This window comes from Sapajus apella, unplaced genomic scaffold (assembly GCF_009761245.1).
Source record: "Sapajus apella isolate SASKATOON/1434 unplaced genomic scaffold, GSC_monkey_1.0 scaffold142, whole genome shotgun sequence".
NCBI classification, from domain to species: domain Eukaryota; kingdom Metazoa; phylum Chordata; class Mammalia; order Primates; family Cebidae; genus Sapajus; species Sapajus apella.
In genome coordinates, this window is record NW_022437082.1 from 1885381 (window position 1) to 1898004 (window position 12624).

Sequence of the window (12624 nt, forward strand, 5' to 3'; positions counted from 1 at the left end):
TTCCTTATGTATTTTCTGAATTTGAATGGTAGGCTCATCTTCAACAGTGCCTTATCTGTGGAAAATCTGTGGAATCTGTCTTTAGAGAGTATCTCTCCAGAAAAGGTTTATCTTTGCTTTTTCTGGAACCCCAAGTTTGATTCACTATGGTGGTATCTTTTCTCCTTCACCTAGAGAACATGCTGAGACAGGCAAGCTTCCTGTTTTCTTCTTTTGTTGGTGGGAGGATTTTTTTTTTTCAATGTAATGTTAGCCTTTGAGGGTCCTGGCTACATGTAGGGAGACGTGGTGAGTTTTAGTTTCACTTCCCTGTTTGGGTTATTTTTTATCCAGTATATTGTTTTTCAATGTAATGTTAGCTTCTGGAAGTTCTGGCTATACATAGGGAGAGGTGGTGAGTTTTAGTTTCACTTCCCTGTTCGGGTTATTTTTTATCTAAGAGAGCATTAATGCCAAGCACAGGTTCATGTTTTGTGCTCAGTACCTTTTCAGTGTTTGACTCCCTGAGCTTTCCCTTACTTAGAGAACATTTAAAGGATGTTTGCTATATTTTATATCACTTTTTGTGACAAATATGTATTGCGATGCCATTGACATCTACCTTGAGGCTTTGGCCTTGAGGTGATGTATGAGTCTAATTGCACAACTCAAAGCAGAGGACTTCAGTGATTTCAGGGCCATTGTTTTATATGCCAAGGATATCTGTGAACATCAACAATAATGCAGATTTTCCCTTTTGTGGCATGGGCATGAAGCTTTCAAACTACATCTGTCTTCATTTCCTCAAATTTTCTCAAAGTTAGTGAAAGTTAAATAAATTTAAGGGTATATAACTAAAACTACAAATATTTGTTTCTTTGGATAAAGTGGTGTAACCACAGAATGTTTTTGTTACTTTTACAAATATATGCTTCATTTATAATGTTATTGTCAAAAATATTCATTGGGGATTACACAACAAAGCAAGTCTTCAACATCTACATAACATACGAAAGTGTTATTGGTGCTTAATGAAATTCTGTCTTTAAAAGAAGTAGGCATTCCTTGAGGGAAAAGTGTTACGCAGTTGAGAATTTTGATTAGTCTTATTGCTTTACCGTGATTCATCGTAGATTGATTTCTTAGTAAAATGTTTCTTCACTTTGATTTCAGGAGTCTTCCTTATACCACTGAATAATGAATGAAGATGAGCGAGAAAAAGAGAAGAGGTATGCATTCATAACTGACTGACATTTTTCTCAAAGCCCTCTCCCTTGTCCTCTGTTCCCATTTCACGTCTAGCAAAATCCTACTTCCTCAGGGAAGCCTAACTCACTCAGAGAAATATGAACAGACACTTATGAGGCCCACAAACATATGAACAAATGCTCATCATCACTGGTCGTTAAAGAAATGCAAATCAAAACCACATTGAGATATCATCTCACACCAGTTAGGATGGCGATCATTAAAAAATCAGGAGACAAACACCGCATGTTCTCACTCATAGGTGGGTGTTGAACAATGAGAACACGTGGACACAGGGAAGGGAGCATCACACACTGGGGTCTGTGGTGGGGAACTAGGGGAGGAACAGCGGGGGGTGGGGAGTTGGGGAGGGATAACATGGGGAGAAATGTCAGATATAGGTGAGGGGAGGAAGGCAGCAAACCACATTGTCATGTATGTGCCTATGCAACAATCTTGCATGTTCTTCACATGCACCCCAAAACCTAAAACACAATAAAATATATTTTAAAAAATCAGGAGACAAACAGATGCTAGAGAGGATGTGGAGAAATAGGAACACTTTTATACTGTTCTGTTGCTGGGAGTGTAAATTAGTTCAACCATTGTGGAAGACAGTGTGGCAATTCTTCAAGGATCTAGAAATAGAAATGCCATTTGATCCAGCAATCCCATTACTGGGTATATACTGAAAGGATTATAAATCGTTCTATTATAAAGACACATGCACACATATGTTCATTGTGGCACTGTTTACAATAGCAAAGACCTGGGACAAACCCGAATGCCCATCAGTGATAGACTGGACAAAGAAAATGTGGCAGATATACACTGTGGAATACTATGCAGCCATAAAAAAGGATGAGTTCATGTCCTTTGTAGGGACATGGATGAATCTGGAAACCATCATTCTTAGCAAACTGATACAAGAACAGAAAATCAAACACCACATGTTCTCACTCATGGGTGGGTATTGAACAATAAGAACACATGGACAGAGAGAGAGGAGCATCATACACTGAGGTCTGTTGTTGGGGTAGGGGAGGGACAGCAGGGGCGGTGAGGTTGGGGAGGGTTAACACGGGGAGAAATGCCAGATATAGGTGACGGGGGAATGGAGGCAGCAAACCACCTTGCCATGTATGTACCTATGCAACAATCCTGCATGATCTGCATATGTACCCCAGAACCTAAAATACAATTAAAAAAAATGTGGTTTCTCCAGTGGTTTTCTTCATAACCCTCAGCCCAACTCTATAATACTTAGCACATTACCTATTTACCTAACAGCCCTCTTCCTCAAACTGTGTCCTCCATGCCTTGCCCAGTGGCTGCCTAGAGCTGACTCTAAATAAATGGTTAACAAATAACTGACAAGTATACAATCCCTGATATGTTTTGAGCCTTGGCTTGCCTACAGCTTAAATTCGTTTATGTTTGAGAAGATTAAATTAACTTATTTTTTCATATCAAACTTCTAAAATAAATTTAAGTACACTGATCAGAAAGCTTTTGTCAAAAGTTTTCAGTATGATCTGTGGTTTTTAAAAGTTAAACAAAAACTCAATTAGCATTTTACAGTTCAGTCTTCTGAAAAGCAGCATTGGCTTTGAAGAGCCTCTTGAGTAATTATAGACCATTTAGAAAAAATTTTATTTTATCAGAAACGCTCTTGTTAAAACAGGTAATAATATGTGGTGGAACAAAGACCCAGCATTAAATTCAAATTAATTTGGACTTACTTTATGTAATTCTTAGGCCACTGTGCCAGTTACTGTGCTGGGCTTTGTTCTGGAAGAGATGAAGAGACAGATATGGTCCCTACCCTCAAGGGTCCCACAGCAAAGGGAGATGAAGTTGGCTTTCATTTCCTTATTTTAATAATGATTATTATTGTTGCTCTATGGGTAATCAAGGGACTGGATTTTTGCTCAGATATTGACACTAACTTCTCCTTTTCTCTCTTCTCACCTTCTATTGTTCCATCATCTGAATTCCATGCCTGACCCTTGCCATTAGTAAGCCTGACGGGTTTTCTTTTTCTCAATTAGGGATAAATCTGATGAATCCCAAAAGTCAAAGAAGTTCCAATTGGATGCTGTCTTGACAAGACTGCGCACAATACTGCAAACTCATGGCTATCCTGTAAAAGGAGGCAAATCTAAAACATCACAGGGCACTACTACCCTTTTACAGAAGGAAAAAGGTTTGATTTGTTCAGCCTGTGCCATACTTATAGATTTTCAATTAGCCACATTGAAAATTAGCTGTGAGTGGGAAAATTTGGTCTCTCACTTTACTTTAGTCATTTTCTGGGAGGGATTAATGATTAGAGGAACTCTTGAAGTACCTTCTAATACACAGATAGTTTGTTTCTTTCCATTCACAAGTTTGTATATGGTTGAGACTTAAAATCTGATTGAGATTTATGCAAAAGTGGACCAAGGAAATGAAAATTAATGGAAGCATATGTGGGAAATAATGCAAATTTCTGTATCTTAAGCACTTAAAGGCATGTGGTAAATATTGCCAAGGGAAACATGGCCCCGAGGTTGTAAAATATTACCTGTAATATTTTAAGGTTTAACTTAGAAGGTTTAACTCAACACATCTGAGTGGGTCATGCCCATAAATATGTAAATATGCTGTAATAATCTCTTACCTTAAATTTTTTGACCCCACGATACCTCCAGGTATTACCCTATTTATGTGTCCTCCTTCACAGAAAAGCTTACTAAAATGATTTTATAGGCCCTGTTTCCACTGGCTCACATCCCATTCTTTCTTCAACCCACTTCACTGAGGCTTTAGCTCCTACCATTCTAATACGACTACTTTTGTCAGGAATACCGGTAACCTTCACATTGATGAATTATTTGGTCCTTTAACTATACTCATCTTTCTTTTTCTTTATAACAAAATATTTACCTCTTCATTTTAATCAAGTGATTAGAAAATACATGAACAAATAATACATGGGGCAGATAAGTGTGGTGAAAAGAGAGTTGGTTTGGATGAGAGTTGAGAATTACGGCCTCATTTTGAGTGAATTGAGTAATTTTCCACACTTCTAGACTCTTCAAAAACATTGGACCTGTGACCACTCTCTCCTTTTTGAAACACTTTTCTCTTAGCTTCTGGGACAGCACAATCACCAGGTTTCTTTTCTGGTTCACTGGAGTATTGGTCCACTTTCACGCTTTTGGTAAAGACATACCTGAGCCTGGGCAATTTACAAAAAAAGAAGGTTTAATTGGACTTACAGTTCCACATGGCTGGGGAAGCCTCACAATCATGATGGAAAGTGAGAGACACATCTTACATCGCAGCAGGCAAAAGAGAGAATGAGAGCCAAGCGAAATGGGTTTCCCCTTATCAAATCATCAACTCTCATGAGATTATTCACTACCATGATAACAGTATGGGAGAAACTGCCCCCATGACTCAATTATCTTCCACCAGGCCGCTCCCTCAATCAAGTGAGAATTATGGGAGTACAATTTAAAATGAGGTTTGGGTGGAGACACAGAGCCAAACCGTATGAATTGGCCACTCCTTCTCTGTGTATTTTTACTTCTTCCTCTCCTTTCAACTTCTAAACAGGGGTGTGCCTATGGCTCAGTCCTTGGACTTTTTCCTCTTTTATATTTACACAGTACTCATTTTCCACATTATCTCATCTATTCCCTTGATTTGAAGTGTTATGTAGATGTCAGTGACATCCACTTTTAAAATCTATCTCCAGCCCTGAACTCCATACCTGAGAATCGCACTTATAAAATCATCAAAAGAGTTTTCTACATGATGTCTTCACTTGGATATTAAACAGAAAGGTTAACATGGCCATAAAGGAACTGTTGATTCTCCTCCACTGGATTGGCTCTCTCATCCCCACTTCTGGTTCTCTTCATATCAATAACTGGCAACCACCAGCCATTCTGCCAGCTGCACAAGCACAAAGTCTAGAAATCATTCTTGTTTCCTCCACTTCATTTACCATCTTATCCAATTCCTCTGAAATTTTTTTTAGCTTCTACCTCTGCAATATGTTTCATATCTATACATGTCTCACCATTTGTGTAGCCTTGATGTACCACCCAAATCCAGGCCACCATCATCTCTTACTTTTTTTTCTTTTTCTTTTTTAAATTGACCAATAAAAATTGTGTGGATTTGTGGCATAGAACATGGTGTTTTCATATATGTATACATTGTAGAATGGCTAAATCAGCTAATTGACATATGTATTATCTCACATACTTACCTTTTTCTGATGAGACCACATAAAATCTACTCTCTTAGCAATTCTCAAGTGTACAACATACTGTTATTTACTATAGTAACCATGACATGGAGTAGAGATCTTGAACTTATTCTAACTGAAATTTTGTATTCTTTGCCCAGCATCTCCCTATTCCCTCATCTGTTACTTTTGATGAAGGTTCATAGCTAGATTCTGCTTCTACCTTTGCTCCCCACTTTATTCTGTTTGGAACAAATAGTCGTAGAGATCTTGTGAAAACCTACCATGTCACTCTCCTGCTTAAAAGCACTTCATGGGCTGGGCCCAGTGGCTCACGTCTGTAATCCCAGCATTTTGGGAGGACAATGTGTGTGTATCACCTGAAGTCAGGAGTTGAAGACCAGCCTGGCTAACATGGTGAAACCCCGTCTCTACTAAAAATGCTAAAAATTAGCTAGGTGTGGTGGCAGGCACCTATAGTCCCAGCTACTCGGGAGCCTGAGGCAGGAGAATGGCTTGAACCCAGGAGATGGAGTTTGCAGTGAGCTGAGGTTGCGCCACTGCACTCCAGCGTGGGAGACACAGCCAGACTCTGTCTCAAAATAATAATAATTAAAAGCACTTCATGTTTCACTCAGAATAAAATATCAGTTTCTTACCATATACCCTACATGATCTGGCCCTTCTTATCTCTCAGGCTTCATTTCCTACTACTTTACCCCCTGATCATCCCACTGCAGCCACTCTGGGATCCTTTCTTTTCTTTAAATAGGGAAAATTATTTCCTGCTTCATGTTGCACTTACTGCTTCATCTCCCTGAGATGGTTTGGTCCCATGTCTTCACATAGTTGCTTTCTTGTCAATCAAATCTGACAAGTTTGACAAATCTGACAAACAGCTCAGATGTTACCTTCCTAGTAAGGCTTTTCTTGATCACTCATTCTTAACAATTATTGTATGTGCAGAAGCTGTACCAATTATTGTACCTGAAACTGTCTGTTCTGTTGTCTATGCGTTGATTATCTGTTCACACTGCTCCATCATTCTGTAAGATACAAAAGAACAGTCACCTTGTTTTTCTTGTTTATACTGTATCCTGAACCTCTAAAGCAGAATATGACCCACAGCAGGAGCTCTGTAAACATTTGTCAAATAAATGAATAAAAGAGGCTCAGTTTAACAAATACAGAATCCCTGCTATGACTTAAGCACCATGTCAGACATTGGGGATATGATGAAGAATTTGTATGATACGCACTGTAGAGGGTAAACAAAAACAAGTTCATGGGTAATAGTAAAGTAGAAAAGTCCTTTGTGGTTTATTTATAAAATACACTGGTTATCCTTTCTTGGCAATATATGGACTTCCCTATTGTTTTATTTCTTTGAAGTATAGGAGATGAAAGTTATTAAATGGAACTGGAAGGCAATGGATAAATTTCTTCAGAAGTTGACTACGGAAGAGTGTCATGGTTGTTTTCTGAATTTGAAGAGCTCTGCCTAGAATTGAGTCTCCAAACTGGGACAGTGGTCAGGATCACTGATCTTGAAGCATTTATGCAGTTGGCATGGCCTACTTTTCATGTTATTCCTATTTCACACCCAGTTACACACCCTATTTTTTACATTGTACTTTAAGGTCTGGGGTACATGTGCAGAACTGGCAGGATTGTTCCATAGATACACACATGCCATGGTGTTTTGCTGCTTCCATCCCCCCGTCACCTACATCAGGCATTTCTCCCAATGTTATCCCTCCCCAACCTCCCCAATCCCAGCTATCCCTCCCCTATCCCTTCATACCCCAACACACTCGATTATGTGATGTTCCCCTCCCTGTGTCTATGTGTTCTCATTGTTCAACACCCACCTGTGAGTGAGAACGTGCAGTTCCACACCCTATTTTTATTCCCTCATCATTGAGGGCTCTAAAGCTCTCCTTATGCATGGCCTCCCTCTTATCCAACTCTATTCCTAGAAAAGGTTCAAAGACCCATGCCTGTCAAGAAAGCAATAGCCACTGTCAAAATTATCCTTGTCATAGGATTTTACACTTTTAATGGAGATCAAAGTTGTATGTGATGGGTCTCATTTTTCTGTAAGGAGAAGGAACTAATGTTTATTGACATGAAGCATTAAAATAACTTGAGATTGGAGGGCCGTGTTAGTGAAATCCCTTTGCTAGTGAAGTTAGTGGAGTAGGTAGAGTTGAGGAGGTAGAGAGGGGCACATGTTGACAGCAAAGACTAAGCACAGCAGCAGAAACACTTCCCATTGGGGAAACCAGAAAACCTTGAAGAATGTGATAAGACAGATGGTGGAGAGGTCAGTACCAGTAGCTTTGAAAAGATAAAAGATAAGGCTTGAAGATATTCTATTTAAGGGCCTTACTTAAAGCTTAAATACATTAAAGTAAACAGTGAAGTTCCATAATTTAGTCGGGACTAGGGGAGTGCTTTGGGAGTCTGGATCTGTTTAGAGCCCTTGACTTACCTGGCAGATTATGGATACTGGGTTTTGGTAGAACTCAAGAGAACAAAAAAAGAACTAGAAGTTGAAAAATCATAAAATCTTTGGACAGGTCATAATGTGTGTGGCAGAAATTGAATTGGATGATCTTCAAAGTCTTTTTCAATTCCAAACACTTCTGTTTTTATGATCATTTATATACAATTAGTTAGTCGACATCAGATCCTTCATTAGCACTCAGCATTTTCTCATCAGTCTTTTCTATAAATTAAGTATAACTTTGAAAAATCTAATACCCATAGCTAAGTATTTTAATGTGACACTGTTCCGTCCTTCGTTCTTTTTTTCTAAAAAGTTAAAGTCAATCCAGAAAGGTCTCAAAAGAAATTAAATTGGATGCCATCATTTCGTACCTATGATGACTTCAACCAAACGACGCTTCAGGTAAGAGGGCTTTTGTTCTTTGATTACTTCATATGTTGAATACATATAATAGATGACAAAGAATAGTGTTTTTCAAAGTGTGATTAGGAGATCATATGCATCGGAATCACCCAGGGAGCTTGATAAAATACAGATTTCTGGGCCCTAACTTAAATCGTCTGAATCAGAATCTCAAACCTGTGAGGGCCAGGAGTTTGTATTTCTCTCAGGCTCCCCAGATGCTGCTTATGCCAACTGAGTTTTGAGAACCACTGATTTTGAGTTACGACAAGCACAAACAAGTCTCTGCATAGGTTAGTGGCAAGTTAAGTGGTTATCTGGTAGACTCATTCAACATAGATTGCTATACTCTAATGAATTAGCCTTCAGGTAGTTTTCTACCCTTCAAGAATGTAAGGTGTTTATAGTTCCTATCTCCAGGAGAACCAGTTAGTTTCACAAGCCACAAGCACACTGAAGGACAACAGTCCTTCAAGGTGGACAGATAAGGATCCAGATTTTGCCTTTCTTACTTACTTGCTGTGTGTCTTGACTGAGTTAACATCTCTAAGCCTTGATTTCTTTCTCTTTAAAGTGGGTAAAAAATATCTTTATCTCGCTGAGATGATGTGAGAATAAAATAAACATGTATGAAAATTTATACTATAGTGTTTGGCACACATTAGATGCCCGGAAATTATGAGTCCAGTCCCTTTTCCCCTTTGGTACTGGCTGACCACCCAGCACTATGACCATTAGTGGTCATAATGGGGTCTGAGAAAGGCATTGTGTGAGTGAATCTTTTCAAACCTATCCCAATGTTAGAGGCAAAATTCTACTAACTGTGAATGAGTGGAGCCATATTTTAATACTCTGCTTCATCTTTCTTCCTTTCAAGCAACAGACTCTCACTTTTTTTTTTTTTTTTGAGACAGGGTCTCACTCTGTCATCCAGATTGGAGTGCAGTTATATGATTGTGGCTCACTGCAGCCTCAACCTCCTGGCCCCATGTGATCCTCCCACCTCAGCCCCCAAAGTAGCTGGGACCAGAGGTGCACACTACCATGCTCAGCTAATGATTTTTTATTATTCTTTATAGAGACAAGATCTCACTATGTCACCCAGGCTGGTTTCCTGAGCTCCTGGGCTCAAGCAATCCACCTTGGCCTCCTAAAATACTGAGATTACAAGTGTGAGCCACTGTACCTGGCCTTCTCTCAATTTTATTAGAAGTTTTGTTTTAGGGATCTTATACACAAATATTTGCTAAATAGAGGACTTAAAATGTGTTATGTGAAACCCTGTTACTAATTTTATGAAACCAGATGCTTATTTGAAATATTTTAGGAGCTAGACAAAGTGTAACTATACCATACAGGGATAGTTATGTTCACAACTACGGAATATACAACATTCAACTGGAAGGATAAGACTATCTTGGGTAATTCCCTCCTTTTCACTTTTTTCCCCTCCATTAGGCTTTACTAATTTCCTTGGGAAAGCCTATTTCTTATTCATGAAGTTTTTTCATGCAATAAACAAGCTATCTCAGTCTGGCTAATCAGAGCTGACTTTAACCAGAGATGGAGACATCAGGGAATCTGAGAAGAGAGACAATAGAGGCTCTTTGTCTTTACTTTCCAGTTTCATTACAGCTTTGGCCGTTCTTTTGAAGCATGAAAGAAAGTGGAGTTTGGAGAGCAAGAGAGTGAGGTGGCTTTGTTCCTTATGGCTTGTATTTTAGAGCAATGACTTAGCTTTGGATGTTTCCTTCCTGTTTGCCATACTGTTGGTCAAACGTAACAGCCTCTTGACATCTGCATAACAACCTACACAGTGCTCTCATATAGAGTAGCTAATTTCATTCTCACAAGAAGCTTATGATTAACTTAATAATGATGTCAATCCCCCTTACTGTAGGAAAGAGGAGACCAAAGCTGGGAGAACTTGTGCCTTGCCCAAATCCAAGACTGTTGAGTAGCACAGCTGAGTAGTACACCATGTTTTCTCACCCACACATCAGCCCACAGGGGTCCAGACTAACTCAGAGCAAACCATCTCAGTAGAGAATGTGGTAATCAAAATGCCAAAAGCAAGCAGATATACAGAAAACGAGTAGAGGAGCAAAGTGCTTTACCACATCTGCCTAGACTCTTTTCTGAACCTATGTGTTTGGAAGTTCACTTCAGGCATGTGGCAGTTTTGGATGTCATCTTTTGATGTCTAATAGGAAATAGCAAACACCCAATTTTAAAAGCTTTTACTTAAAATTGTGTCTTACAGAAATGTATATAACGTATATGAACAGTTAAAAAAAAACTACAAGTAACACTGAGCTTAAGAAATAGAGCATTATCGGATCCTTTCAAACTCCTTTGCCGTAATCTTCTTTTTCTACACCACTTCTTTCCTACCATTTCCTGAGTTCTGTGTCGAGCTTCCTTTGCTTTGCTTTGTATTTTTAGGACATATGTATGCATCTCTAAGTGATATGTTGTTTTCTTTTGCATTATGTTCACCTTTATGTAAATATATTGTATGTATTCTTCTCTGACTTGATATTTTTGCTCAACCTTTCTTTTTCAATTCATCCATGATAATGCATGTAAATCTAGTGCATTTATTTTTACTTCTGTATTCTTGTTAGAACATACTACACAATTACTTACCCATTCTACTGTTGATAAGCCCCTGAAATCTGTTTTAGCTCATGCTCCTTAGGAAGTAGAGGATGAAGCAAAACTGATATGCTAAGGTTTTAGTGGGATATGCACTCTCAGGGTAGTGAGGGTGAGGGGAAAAGTAAGGCAAAGAAGAAGGGAATTGAAAGATAGGGTGGTTTATTACCAAGCTGGATGCAGCTTCACAAGAACACACAGTGGGTTGTTCAGTCACTCTTAAACTATATAAAAGGCACCACACCTTGTAATAGTCTGTATAGGGGAAGAAGAGAAAATATTGTGTCTACCACTTCCTTTCTATCTCCTGTCATTAGTCAAAAGTCACATGGATGTTTACATGGATTTACATTCTGTCCTTTGGGTTACCTGGCTTTTCTGGAAACCCACTGCGGTACCCAGATCCCATGCCCTGAGGTGGATGAAGTTTACAGCTTTCATGAATCCAGTCACTTTGGATGGATACTGAAGCCCCTCCTGCTGGTGGAGTTAGGAGACTAGACTGGAACTGCAAAAGCAGAGCTAACATCCCTGGCTTGATTGAAGGTGGGATGGGGTATGAATCTTGAAGAGGCGCATAAACTGGGTTTGGTTTAGCTATAGGTTTTTGTTATTGTGAGCAGTTCTGGTTTGAACATTTTTGTTCATATATCCTTTTCCATATAAGCAAGAGTGTTTCTAGGTGTATATCTAGGAGTGAGATTGCTGGATGGTAGGGTGGAGTGACAGGGTGGCTTCCCTCTACATGAAAGTGACAAATTGCTTTTCAAGTGGCTGTGTTTCACTGTGTATTTTACTGTTCATTTATATTCCCAGTAGTATGGATGAAAGTTCTTATTAATCCACATCATTGCTAATAATTTATTGTCTAATTTTTAAATTTTTGTCAATTAGGTGGGAATGGAATGGTGCCTTGTTTCATTACAAATGACAATGAGCATCTTTTCACAAATTTTGAGGCCATTTGTGTTTCCTCTTCTATAAGATGCTTGTTTCTAGCCTTTGCTAAGTTTCTTATGGTATTGTTCTTTCTAACTATTCATATGTTGGAGATTTTTAAAATAGATTCTGGAAATGAATCACTTGCTAGTTATGTGTTGCAAATTTCTTGTGCTAGTTTGTAGCTTACCTTTTCACCATTTAAAATGACTTGACAAACAGAAATTATTAATTTTAAAGTAATCAAATTTACCAGTCAAAGAGCGTTTATTTTCTTGTTTAAGAAATCCTTACCTACCACAAGGTAATAAATATATTATCTTATGTTTTATTTTAAAAGCTTTAACATTTTATCTATTATATTTAATGTGTTTATACTTTTTGAGTTCATTTTTGTGTATGCTATGAAGGAGAAACATTATAAATATAAGAGAATATTTTAAATTAATGATTCTGTTCCTTAATGGTGATGTGATTGGTCATATTTCCTATTTCTTTCAAAGTCACTTTTTGTAATTTATGTTTTTCTAAAAATTGCTTTCAAATTTATTGGCATAAAGTTGTTCATAATTTTCTCTTGTTATTTTCATGTCTGAAGCTTCTGTAATTATATCCACTTTTCACCACTAATGATTCATATTGC

At 38.3% G+C, this 12624-nt stretch overlaps 1 protein-coding gene across 1 annotated transcript in view; it reads left to right on the forward strand.

Annotated features, from left to right (window-relative positions):
• Positions 1-1180: 1180 nt before the first annotated feature.
• The window catches only part of PASD1 (PAS domain containing repressor 1), a 66663-nt gene continuing 55219 nt past the window's right edge, over positions 1181-12624 (forward strand). The window contains exons 1-2 of the mRNA XM_032264119.1: positions 1181-1208; positions 8296-8384. Coding sequence (XP_032120010.1) covers positions 1181-1208; positions 8296-8384 — 117 coding nt within the window. The remainder of the gene's footprint in view (positions 1209-8295; positions 8385-12624) is intronic.